Source organism: Monodelphis domestica, chromosome 1 (genome assembly GCF_027887165.1).
Source record: "Monodelphis domestica isolate mMonDom1 chromosome 1, mMonDom1.pri, whole genome shotgun sequence".
In the NCBI taxonomy this organism is placed as follows: Eukaryota; Metazoa; Chordata; class Mammalia; order Didelphimorphia; family Didelphidae; genus Monodelphis; species Monodelphis domestica.
Genome location: NC_077227.1, coordinates 671,255,397 through 671,269,468, shown reverse-complemented (window position 1 = coordinate 671,269,468; position 14,072 = coordinate 671,255,397). Strand labels below are relative to the sequence as shown.

The following is a 14,072-nucleotide window of genomic DNA, read 5'->3' as shown; positions in this document are numbered from 1 at the left end:
GGTCTGTGGATTATTTAAAAATCTGCTGCATATAACATTGCATGTTGTTCTCCAGATGTTTCAGTCATGCCAACTCTCCCTGACTCCATTAGGGGTTTCATTGGCAAAGATACTGCAGTCATTTGCCACTTCTTTCTCTAGCTCAATTTACAGGTGTGGTAACCAAGGCAAACAGGATTAAATGACTTAACCCAAAACCACACAGCTACTAAAGGTGTCTGAGGTAGATTTGAATTCCCAATAAATATGCATACAATTCCTTTTTTCATTAATCAAGGTCACTATGCATAGTAAATACTTCCTATAAATAATGACATTCCTTCAATTTTTACAGAAACAACTATTTGCTGGTGTGGAAATAATCTCTATATTGTCAAAGCACAAACTTCTTAAAACAAAGTCAATATCAAATTGGTAAAATAATTACGACAAGAACTAAAGCCAATTTCAACTTGATCCATGTAATTAATTAGCTACTGATGCCCACAAAATGGGAAATGAGTAAAAGGGAAGATATTTAATTAAAGAATCTCAACATTTCCTAAAGAAATTTAACTGTAAAAAGTCAATTATCACAATAAAAGAGATTAATAGGCACTATTATTATCCCCATTTTACAGTTGAGGAAACTGAGGCAGTTTAAGTAACTTAGCCAAAGTGAGAAGCTGTCAAATCTGAACTACAGTTTTTATAACTCCAGGCTTGGTGATCTATCCATTATACCATCTAGCTATCCTTATAAGTTTAGACTATAAAATTATTTATAAAATTAGAAAAGAGGTTTAATAATGCCATAAGTTAGAGAAAATTAAAATTCATTTAGTTTTTATGTATGTAGGTAATTCCCCAAAGCTTTATTTCATTTTAGATAGTAGCAATTTTCAGATGATATAGTACTTAAGTTTTGGAACCAGAGAATTTCTTTAAAAGGAGGCTAGAAAGGTCAGCTGAGTCAATTCACTTTTGAGTTCAGTTCAGTTCAGGATGAAACTCAGCCTGGAGGATCTTCCTCAGACAGCTTCCTGGAGATGGTCTCCTGGTGAGTGATAAGACTGACTCCCTTTCCCTTGGGCTCAGGGAGGCCACTTTGGCCAAGGCCTTTAACTACTGCCAGGCTCAGCCTGAGCCAGAGCAGTTTAAATTAACTCTTTTCTCTCTCTCTCTTTTCCTTAATTCCTTCTCTCTATCTTAATTAAATCACCATAATTTCCAGCTGACTCGGGTATTTTATTATTTGGGAATTTTCCCTGGCGACCAAATTAATTTAGACTTTTCAAGTCACAACACTAAAGTTATCCTTACAGGGTCCCCTTTCACCCCCAAAGTAAAATGTAAAATCTTCTGCCTGATGTGTAAGCCCTTCATAGCTGAGCCCTGTCCTACTACCTTTCTAGACTTCTTACACCCTACTCCCTGCCACATTCTTTTCTACCCAGTGACACTGGCTTCCTCACAGTTCCAAGAACAAGAGAATTCATCTCTCAGCTGCAGCCATTGTCTCTGGCTGTCCCCTATGTCTTAAATGCTCTCCCTTCTTCATTTCTGTTTAACTTACTTTAAGGCCCAACTAAAATTCTGTCTTCTAAAGGAAGCAACCTAATCTTTCTTAAAAAAAAAAAAAAGGCAAACAAACAACAACAACAAAAAAAACACCTTTTCCTTCTGTCTTAGAATCAATACTGTGTACTGGTTACAAGGCAGAAGAACAGTAAAGGCTAGGCAATGGGGATTAAGTAACTTGCCCAGGGTCACACAGCTGGGAAGGCTCTCAGGGCAGATATGAGCCCAGGACCTCCTGTGCCTAGGTCCTAATCCTGCTTCTTTCTGTTAATTATTTCCTATTTTTCCCCTTAATATGGCTTGTATTTTTTGTTTGTTTGTATATGTCTCTCCCATTAGATTGTGAGCCCTTTGAGGGCAGGGACGATCTTTTGCAGTTCTCTGTAAGCCTGGTGCTTAGCAGAGTAGGACTGGCACAGTGTATGTGTACTAAGTGTTTACTGATTGACTACAAAGGAAAAAAAAATCTAAAAAAGAACTCAGGAGCAAGGAAATTCAGTCAAAAACCTAGAGATGAGAAGATAAACCAACAGAAAAGATATAAAAATCAGATGGAAAGATGAGTAACAAGACTTTAAAAGCCTGCAAATATCTTTAAGTACTGCAAGTAAAAAGAAACCAAAATGATGAAACTCAGAACCCTATGGATTCCCAAGATAGCATGGAACCACAGCAGGATGTTCCAGAATGGTTCAAAAGGCAAATTATAACCTTGAGAGAAGAATTTCAATGAGAACAAATTGTATAATTTATGGGCAGCACAGTAGAAATAATTAGTAGAATAGAAAAACCTGAATCTTCCGTGGAAAATAGAAGCAAAAGAGAGAAAAAGAGATTGGGAATACAAATATGCTGAAGTTGAAGGACAATCTTGAAGAAGACAGAAGATGAAGGGAAAAAAATGTTCAAAGAACATGATTGTTGTACAAACAAAACACATGAATTTCAAAGACAATGTAAGGATTACAAGGCCTCCTAGAAGAACTAGTCAAAATACTTGAATACAACAATGAAAGACTAAGTATAAGATAACTGCCTAAACTTTTGAATACAGACAAGGAAGTCACAATCAGACTGCCAGAGGGTGCAGTGAATAGTACTGAGCCTAGTCAGCAAGCAAGATGAGCCACTTCATAAGTTCCTGTGTGACTACTGAGTAAGTCATTTAACCTCTGCCTTAATTTTTTCACCTGTAAAATGGAGGGAATGACAGCACCCATCTCAAGAGTTGTTTTGAGGATGAAATGAGATATTTATAAAGCACAACATTCTATCTGACACATAGCTGCATTATAAAAATGCTTATTCCTTTCCCTTCAATAATCAAAAGAATACAAAAAACATCTTTAGCAAACAAAACAAAACCTACTCAATAGTACTTCAAATTCCAAGGCACATAGTATTTTAATTTCAAAATTCCATTTATAAACAACAAATTCTAAAAGTCTCAAAGAGAAAGACCTTAAAATGTAAAGAAAAGCACATTTGAATAACCCAAGGATTATTCTATGCCCACTAGAAATCACAGAAGAGAATGGAATAATGTATTTTGAAAGGGAAAAAAAAGGAACTGAGGATACAACCCAAAAATGATGTACATTCTGCAAACCTGAATCAGATAAATGAAAAAAGGTAAGCCTTTATGGGAAGATTTTATGACAGATGAAAGAGAAAATGATCATGGGTAGGGTGGGAAGGCAGAATTGGGCAATTAAGGATGTGAGAAAAATTCTAAGATGGGACAATACTTCTGTCCTCATTGCCTATTTTAGGGATCAAATAAAGGACAAGACTAAAAAGGAGTGAGAGGACAAACTCTATAAGGCAATAATATAGAAATGCTTTAGATACATAACATTTGTTATTCTGGAAGTTTTTATTCCAAGAACATAATGACACTAAAGAAGGAATAAATCTAAAGATCATGAAACAAAGAATAAAAATGTATTATGTACAGAAGGAAAAGGTGATTAATGAAGGGAACATGATAAAGAAATCCTTTTTAGAAAAAGGCACAGAAAAGAGGTGAAGAAGAGAGAAGGTAATTTGAATTAAGTATAACTGACAGAGAAAAGGAGAAAGAGTAAAGGACTACATAACTAAATGGAACAAGGAAAAAGGAATTGATAAAAGAACTAAAACCTTAAAACTAGTTGGAGATGAAGGAGTTGAAGGTGAGAAGAGAATTTGGGAATAGGATTGTCTTAAAAGAAGTGGAACAATAAAAAAAAGAAAAGGTCATTAGAAAAAAAATTTTTGAGGGGAGCCTCAGTGGATTGAGTGTCAGGTTGAAGGTCTTGGGTGTAAATCTGATGTAAGACACTCCTAGCTGTGTGACCCATATAAGCCACTTAACTCCCACTGCCTAGGCCTTACTGCTCTTTTGTCTTGGAATCAATATACAGTACTGATCCTAAGACCTGGAAGTTAAGGGCTTAAAAAAATAATAATAATAATAATTTTTTTTGGCAGAGCTATTAAAGGTATAACACAAAACCTTCAATTTTAATAGAAATTTGCCCTTTAATCATCATGTTCAGGCCAAAAATTTTTATTAAGCCCCCTGATATCACAGTTAATTTGTCTTACTCTTCTTACATAAACAACTTTCAACTCAATTTAGCAAATACTAAATCTCCAAGTCAAGTATTAAAAGTCTTTTAAATTTACCAATAATCTATAGAACAGTGGCTTACCCTTCAACTCCCATCAAAACTAAAAATTGTGTAGTCAATAAATTGATTAAATCAACAATTTATGATAGTAAAAGATGTGAGAAGGCACTAGCATAGATATTGAGCTTACTCTAGCTACAGAAGGAGGAGAAAAAAGAAAATCAGAACTTCCTGGAGGAGTGAAGTTTAGTTTAGTTTAGTAAAGTATTAGTCAAGAAAAGTTATGAATATAGGGAATAATACATAATACTTAAAAGATGAGAATGGATGGACTAAACTACCACCTATATGGCCAAGAACTAAAACAACAACAACAAAAATAAAAACAACTACCCAAACTTGCAGAAAGTAAATGCTGAGCACACATTTGAGTAAAATGAGATTAGGACATATAGCACACCTATTTTTGGTGATGCACCTGATTTGGTTAGAGAATACTGGAAATAATGGAAAGCTCAGAGCTCATTATGACCATCAGTATGATGACTGTTTCCCCACCCTCAACCCCAAAGGCAAACTCCTTCAGCCCAGCCTTTTTTTTCCTGGTTGAAGTTATTTATTTAAATACATTCTGTCCCCCAGAATTAATTAAGAGAACTATTTTGTCACAGATACACCTATGCAGTGGGACACCCTACCTCCTTCTCCCCCTTCCCCCGCATCCAAATGAAATGTACACTGCCAGGGTTTCTCTTGTTCACTGATTGCTTCCAGTCCAGATGCTCAAATAGTCTTTTATCCCCAAAGTAAGCTCAAAACAGCTGTTTCAGGCACTCCAGGCCTGCAGCCTCAGCGGATTACAAGCTGTCCTGCTGCAGTCACTGCTGGGACTCCCGGCTCAGCTTTACCATGGTGATGGTAATGGTGGTGCCCCCAGCAAACTCAGGCTCTGGTGGCCTCCTCTGCCCACCTCTGCCCTACACTGAGGCAGAATTTGAACATGCCTTCCTGACTCTAAGTGCTGGGCCCTATCTACCATGTTCTTTAGTTGTCATTTATCATTGCACTTAGATTTTGCACAGGATATATTCCATACCAGTAGACACCTCTATTGATCATAAGTCACTCTATTTCATTTCGTATTTGATACTGACAGAGAATTGCTGAATAAGATTCTACTTCTTACATTTTTCCAAAGAACATTGAATAATATGAATAGCCTATGTACACAGGAGACGCTTTTGCTGGAGAAGAACCAGAAGGACTGAATTCTTTTCTGATTCAAATGCTTTTGTGGAACCTTGCATTATAAGATCTTACATTGGCTACAACTTTATGTGCCTATATTAACATGATCTCCTACAGAAAAATATCTGAAAAACTCTACTTGTTCCTTTCTCTTATCTGTATCTACTACCTCAGTAAAACATTCGTAAATAGAGGCAACTAGTGGCTCAGTGACTAGAGAGCCATGCCTAAAGATAGAAAGGTTCTGGGTTCAAACCTGACCTCAAGATACTTCCTGACGTGTGACCCTGGGCAAGTCACTTAGCCCCACATGCTTGGACCTTAAAATTCTTTTGCTCTAGAACTGATCATTAGTATCAATTCGATGTCAGAAGTTAAGGGTTTTTAAAAAAAATATTCAGAAGATTCTTAAATACTTAATGTATAAAGATTAAATTAACTCTCCCCTGATTTATGAATATTAAATTAACTCCCTTGCCCATTTTTAAAATTTAATTAACAAAAATGTAAACATCCCACTTAATCATTAAGTGGGAGAGAGGTCTGTGACCCACATGTGCAATAGTGAGTGACGAATCAGAATCAAACTGCAGTCCTAAGCAAAGCTTCAACTTTAATTAGTAGATGTAAAAATGGAGGAAGGCACAGGAAGTGATGCAAATGAAAGTGTCTTTAAAAGGGAATTACAACTTCCTGTGGGGAGAGCTTCCTAGGACATCTTCATTATCAGAATCTTGCACAGCCCTTGGAAATACAAAAATAAGCTGGCATATATACTTGCAACAGTCGTATGAATAAACCTTAAACCTGACGGGAAAAGGCAATGGACCAATGGATCCTTTGTCTATCAATTAGATGTTAATCACTTTCTTCATTACATATTTATCCTGAGAACCACTAATCTTTACTAGGACAGTCTCACAATATTTGCACCCAACATCACCACTGCTCCTGGATAAGAATACAAGATGCACAATAACCAAAAATTTCAGGAAGGTGCTCTGGCTATCTTCAGTAACTAATGAGAATAGAAATACAGATCTACAATGAGAATAGAGAAAGCAGTACACAATATATACAGTCTATAACTGGTACCAGTCTCCAACCAACACCACTCCACAAGCCAGAGTTTTCAAACTCAGGAAGCACTTTTTAGAGGTTTCTAATTCTATGGGAAAGGCTAGGTCAGTAACAGGAAATATACTTCAAGTTGGAGAAATAGAAATATACTTTAAGAATGAAAAGCCTTAACTTCTGAATAATATCTAGAATTCTGTCAAAAGTGCTGTCTTTCTACATTTTAGCTTCTTTATGTTCTATATATTCTGAATTTTCTCAGCTTTTAAACTCTCTTAACAATGAAACTAGCTCTTTGAAGGCACCTGGACATATGACCATGACCTGGCCTTTAGAAAATCCACAATTCTCCATTTTTCATTTTCATATCCTCTGAACTAAAACCCACTCCCCAAGAGTACTAGATGTCTCCCCCACCCCGCCACTTCACTACCCTACCTCAACCCAATACTATATTCTAATTCCACTGCATGACAAATTTTATCAGGGAGTCTATAACAATGGTTTCATGTAAACCTGTCTGAAGCAAAAGGAAATGTAAATGTTGGCAGGTAGAAAAATTTCACGAAGATAATCCATAGTTAACAAGCTCAAGAAAAATGCTGAATTTTAAAATATAGAAAACTTTACCTGGTTCCAATTTTATTACTTTAATTGCTGCCAGTTCGCCAGTGTTAACATTTCGAGCCTAAAAAAGAAGAAAAATTTTATTTAGAGGTCGTATTGAGTTAACATTTGATTCTTCAACAATATGATCAATAAGTAATAGTATATTAATTTACATTTTAAAATGCAATAGTAAAATTTGGGAATTCTTTGATGGTTTAACTTATTCATGGTTTAAATCAGATATTTTAGACATGATAAAACTGGCTTGGATTTTCTCAACTGTATGATTAAATATTAAAAGATTCCTAGGGTCAAGGTGAGAAAGATTCCAGATATGTTAAAATATTTACGAAAGTGCTCTTTTGGAATAACAAAAGGATAAATAAAAAACAAAGTAGTATTTATATTGATGGGAGAATAAACAAATTGAGGCATATTAATGTAATAAAATGTTACTTTACTGTGGGAAATAGTATGAAGAATTCTGAAAAACCTAGAAAGATAAATTGGTATCTACATATAGCATAATATGTACATATAACATAGCATAATACAAAAGGATAAAATGAAAACTACTCCAAAAAACATGATATATGAATGTAATATACCAGAAGATAAATATGAAGACTATCTAGATGACAAGAATGACATGAACAGGTACAAACTAAAGTCAGCAGAACCAAGAGAAAAAAATATATATGCCAAAGAAAATAGAAAGCATAGCTACAACAAAAGAAATTGAGTGCTGTGGAATTATAATGACTAAACCTGGAGAAGAGTTGAAAATATGCTTTCCCCTGTCTTTGCTGAGAGGTAGGTGGATGTGATGTGGAATATGCAAGTAGTCAGTATTTCAGGATTTTTTGTTCAACTATTTTTTCCTCTTAATCTTTGTTATTAGAAGAAGATTCACTAGGGAGGGTAGGGTGAAAGAGCTACATCTGGAACTGTGATGTAAAAACCAAAAAAATCATTTTTTTTAAAGAAACAGAACCCTAGACTAGAAGTAGCTAGCTATTATATGACTATAACATTATAACAGACACTTTTCACCTTTTAGATATATGTGATCTGGAAACTACCTAGCAAGGTATCATTAGAAGACAGTTTAAAGATATATTAAATACTCACTATTTTTCTGCCAGGCACTATGTTAAACACTAGGAATACCAAGAAAAGGTAAAAACTGATTCCTGTTCTTGAGAACTGACAATCAAATGGCAACATAACCTGTGAAGAACTATGTATAAATAAGATATTTACATGATAAATTAGAGATAATCAACAGTAGTATTGAAGGGGACCAGAAAAGGCTTCTTGTAGAAGAAGAATAAAACCAGAGAAGCCAGAAGGTAGAGAAGAAGAAAGAAAAGAATGGACTTCAATCACAGGAGATAAAAAAGGAAATTTTTTGGTCAGAAGATAGTGTCTTGTGTGAAGAAAAGCAAGGAAGGCACAGTCACTAGACCAGAGTGTATAGAAATGAGTAAGGCTTAATAAGAAGACTGGGAGTGTAGGAAGGGGCCAGACTACGAAGGGTTTTACAAGCCAGAGGCTTTTATATTTGATCCTGAAGGCAACAAAGAATTAGTGGAATTTATTCAATATTTGCGTGACATTAGACCTATGTTCAGGAAGAACATTTAGAGGCAAAAAAAGGTCAAACAGAAGGCTATTGGAATAGAACAGATGTGAGGGGATGAGGATATACATCATGGTGATGGAAATGTTAAGGGAAGTAAATAGACATATCTTGTGAAATAGTTATAAATTATACACATGTATACATATATGTGTCACAGAACTCAGGTTAAGAACCTCTGCCTTAGAAAAATATATTTAAAAATCTGAAAAAGGGAATAAAGAAAGTATGATTTTATACTCAGCCCTTCCTAAAAAACAAGATCTTGCCACAATTTTTTTTTGATGGAATGCTGATTTAAGTGGCAATAATATATGCAGGGCTTAAATAGTTCACCAATAGAAAGAATCTATATACAAGGTTTTAGAGCTGAAGCTTAACTGACCACAGGAGGGCACAATTTGCTAGTCACAAAAAAATGATATAAAATCTCATGTCCCAAATGAGTTTTGTTGTCAATATTATAGCAACAGTTGATTCACTAATAAAATCAGCTGATCCTTAACAATCATGGGTAAAATATAATTGTCAACAGGTACAATTGCTTTATCATACATCAATATTTAATATATGCATTTTTTAAAATGCACCTGTGATTTCATGTATAGCACACTCACTCACAATGAGAAATTTCCTCTATGAATGTGATCCAAACATGCCAGACTCAGTTGTGATCTTCTAAACTCTGGGGCACTATCAGACCGTTTATCAGACTCATAAAATGTTAAGAGTTAAAAGAGAGCTAACTATTCTTTAGTCTAAGCCTATTAATATAAGAGATTATTATATGTCTTGTCCAAAGTCTCATTCTCACCAAAGAGTAGAATCTGCTTACTATTTCATGGTCTGTTTGACCTCAGGTTAAGTCTGTCTGTCTCTCTCTCTCTCTCTTTTTTTTTTTAAACCCTGACCTTCTGTCTTGGAATCAATACTGTATATTGGTTCCAAGGCAGAAGAGTGGTACGGGCTAGGCAATGGGGATCATTGGCCAGGGTCACACATCTGGGAAGTGTCTGAGATCAGATTTGAACCTAGGACCTCCTATCTCTAGGCCTGGCTCTCAATCCAGCTGACCCCCTCAGGTAAGTCTCTTAACCTCCTTGGGCTGCATTTTTCTCACCTCTAAAATTAGGAGGGTTGGATGACAGGGCTTACGGTACCTTCTAGCTCTATAAATTATAAAAACTTGCTTGGATTTGAACCTAGAATTCAAAGCTTTAAAGTAGTGAGATTTCTATCATATCACAACATCTCCTACTTGTAAAGAAAATTATTCAAAAGATCCTTCAGTCTGAAATTAGTCAGCAAACCTCAATTTCCTTTAGCATAACACAAAAGGAGTGAATTTCAAAAAAATCAATTCTTTAGCATCAACTAAAAATACAATTTTTTTGTCTTTTCAATTCTGAAATATTCTCCAGCATATGACTTACATGGCAGTACATTAGCTAATCACAAAGAAAAATGTTTCAGACTATTCTTCAATATGCTTTATAAGAAAACTCTGCCATATATATAGCTTCATTTTTGAAGTTTAAGCAAGCCAACAAGTTAAACTTCAACTTCTGAATCTTAACCATCATAAGTTTATTTTTAATCATTCTTATTATTATAATAACTGGAAACCTTGGCCTTTTGTCTAAAAATCATATTCTACCAGATTCTGAATTGACTCAGTAGCCAAAGATTCATAAAGAGAAATAATACAATTAATATAATTTAAAATTCTGAACTTGGATTATTCTCTCATGGAGCCTCATAATTAAATTATTCTTAAAAATGCAAACTAGGCAGAAAGCACATAACTATATAATATTGCTTTGTAGAGAACTAAACAAGTGTAGAGTCCTAGCAATGCCTACAAGTAAAACAAACTAAAACTTAGGGCTGACTGTCTTCGAAATACCTAGGCAAAAGGTAAAGTCTATAGGATAATGGTTCCATCTTTCCAGACCTCTCTATTACCTCATCCCATTAATCTATTTCTAAGATAGGAAGAGAGATACAAAGACTTAACAGAATAAATATTTCTATCCCAGTTTATATCAGGGAAGAAGGAATGGCACATAACCAGTATACAACAACTGTGCACATTTATTAGGTTTCAAAAAAATGATGTGATATATCTGATATGGTGAGAGCTTGTAGATTCAGGCCTGGCCTTAGTTTAGATCAATGATTACGAACCTATGGCACGGATACCAGATATGGCACACAGAGCACTCTCTGTGGGCATTCAGTCACCCTCCCTCCCCATCCCCCAACCCCAGAGTTCATTATTAGAAAGGTATAAGAAATAGGATGGAGTTGCTCCCCTCCCCCTCTTCACTGTGTCTGATGACATTTTTTTTCACATCCCCTGTCCTTCTGCCCAGAAGCCCAATGGGAGTGCTTTCTTCACTGCCCCCCCCCCCATGTGGGGTAAGGGAAGGGTAAGCAGTTGGGCAGCCCAGGGCACTCAGTCTGGGGAATGGGAGTGGTACTGTTACTGGTTTAGATAATCTCCCAAAGGCAGTTAGCTCTAGGGGTACTTTAGGATTTTTAATCTGGTCAGCTTCTTTGGAAGCCATACAAACTGGGGTTAGTATCTCCTGAGTTGATTTCATGCTGGAAACAATATTTGCTGACCCTACAAATGGAAAATTTTAACTTTCCATCAATGTTGATAGTCCATCTATATATTCTGTTCCCTGTGTGGCTCTTGTATGAATTCTCCCAGAAATCTTTTAGGTGTATTCAACATGCTTTAAATCTACCATATATCTTGATTTTACATGAATACCAAATGAGCACACAGGTTAAGAATTCCCTCTAACCACAAGACTCGTCCAACTTCTTTTCCAGTCATATTTCTCTGTGGAGAGACAAAAGTTCCCTGGAATAGACATAGTAAAAGAAATTCTCTCCCAGCTGTGTGACCCTGGGCAAGTCTCAACCCTCAGTGTCTAGCCCTTACCACTCTTCTGCATTGGAACCAATACTTAGTACTGGTTCTAAGACAGAAGGTAAGGGTTAAAAAAATTCTCTATTCTCTAGGAACTTACAACTATTATAATAGGAAATAAACAGTGGAAAGAACCTGAGATATCTATTGGGATTCCCTCATTCTGCAGATGAGGAATCTGAAAGACCCCAAAAGAAAGACAAGAAAAGTAAATAACAATACAGGGCGATGATATATTGTGGGTAGTAGACATGACCTGAATTAAAATTTAGCAAAGACTAAGGAGGGATCAGACAGGTAGGAGAATCATGAGAGAACAATGTTAAGAAAGCCTAATGAGGAGAAACTATCCGGAAGAGTATGACAAACAAAGTTGAAGGCTCTAGCAAGATCAAGAAGATAAAGACTCTGAAAAGGTCATATATTTGACAATTAAAGAGATCATTGGTAACAGAAATAGGAACATCCCTTGGAGAAAGTTTTCCCAAGAAGTTTAGCCAGGAAAGAGAGAATCTCTCTAGTACCAGGGAGGAGAGTCAGATAAAGTGAGGGTTTTTAAGGCTGGAGGAAGACATAGGCAAATTTGTAGACATCAAGGAAACAGCCAGATATAGGGAGACACTGATGTTAGTAGAATGGGAATAATAAAGAAGGCAATTTACTAGAGAAAATGAAGTGGGATCACTTGTGCACATAGATTTGTCTTGGCAAGGAGAAGAATTTCTTCTTGTGTATAGGGGTGAAAGAAAAAGATGATATCCAAATGATGTGAAATGAATAAGAGCATTTAGCAATAATCTCATTTTTTTTCCAGTGAAATATGAGGCAAGATTCTCAACTGAGAGGGTGGGCACAAGAGATGCCATAGAATAGCTATTGCAACGGGGATAAAATTTATTTGGAAGGGGTAAAAGGACTGTCTTACAACTGTGAGAGCCCATATGAAAATATGTAATATAAATAAATTTGTAGTAGACCTAATCAGCATGGTTTCATGATATTCTCAAACTCATTCAGTAAGAGAAGAAAAGGAAAGATGGCTGAGTGAGTAAATGGTGAGAAGATTAAGATAAATTCTGCATCGTTTTCTTATTGATTCTATTTACAAGTAATTGATTTTGTCCTACAACTACTTTTGTTCTGTAACTGCTCAAGTCATGACTCTGTCTCTGAATTTGGTTCAGATTCAGCTGGCCTATAGTGTGTTGAGTTTAAAAATTCAGCTATGCTGCTAATTACTGACCTTTGTTCACCTCATGGAATTTAATGGACCTTGGGGAATGCACATGAATTCTAGGGAATTGGGTTTAATATTTTTATACTATCCAACCTAACCTTCAAGGATGTCTGGTTTGCTCTCCAAGTGTCTAGCCAACTATCTTGCACCTGAACTTAGAAAACAATCACTTCTTGGTCTCATGAGAGAAGAAAGGGAGTTGTTAAAAACCCCTAATTACCATAATAAACAGTATATATCTAAAACCATCAACTAATATCATCTGCAATGGGGAATAAACTAAATCCATTCCCATTAAGATCAGGAGTGAAACAAGGATGCCCATTATCACCTCTATTATTTGACATTGTATTAGAAACACTAGCAGTAGCAATTAGAGAAGAAAAAGAAATTGAAGGCATTAAAATATGCAAGGAGGAGACCAAGTTATCACTCTTTGCAGATGACATGATGGTCTACTTAAAGAATCCTAGAGATTCAACCAAAAAGCTAATCGAAATAATCAACAACTTAGCAAAGTTGCAGGATACAAAATAAACCCACATAAGTCATCAGCATTTCTATATAATTCCAACACAGCTCAGCAGCAAGAACTAGAAAGAGAAATCCCATTCAAAATTACCTTAGACAAAATAAAATACTTAGGAATCTATCTCCCGAGACAAACACAGGATCTATATGAACACAACTACAAAACACTTTCCACACAACTAAAACTAGACTTGAACAATTGGAAGAACATTAACTGCTCATGGGTAGGACGAGCCAATATAATAAAAATGACCATCCTACCCAAACTCATCTATCTATTTAGTGCCATACCCATGGAACTTCCAAACATTTTTTTTACTGATTTAGAAAAAACCATAACAAAGTTCATTTGGAAGAACAAAAGATCAAGGATATCCAGGGAAATAATGAAAAAAATACAAAGGAAGGGGGTCTTGCAGTCCCAGATCTCAGACTATATTATAAAGCAGTGGTCATCAAAACAATTTGGTACTGGCTAAGAGACAGAAAGGAGGATCAGTGGAATAGACTGGGGGCAAGCAACCTCAGCAAGACAGTATATGACAAACCCAAAGATCCCAGCTTTTGGGACAAAAATCCACTATTTCATAAAAACTGCTGGGAAAATTG

General features: G+C 35.7%; 1 protein-coding gene across 3 annotated transcripts in view; it reads right to left on the bottom strand.

The window, feature by feature from the left end:
* MAP4K3 (mitogen-activated protein kinase kinase kinase kinase 3) overlaps window positions 1–14,072 on the bottom strand; it is a 208,890-nt gene that overhangs the window by 136,997 nt on the left and 57,821 nt on the right. For all 3 annotated transcript variants that reach the window (XM_056825971.1, XM_001364038.5, XM_007476998.3), the window contains one exon: window positions 7,131–7,188. Coding sequence is in view for 2 of the 3 variants with exons in the window: in XM_001364038.5 (XP_001364075.2) it covers window positions 7,131–7,188 (58 nt within the window). In the remaining variant the exon portion in view is untranslated. The remainder of the gene's footprint in view (window positions 1–7,130; window positions 7,189–14,072) is intronic.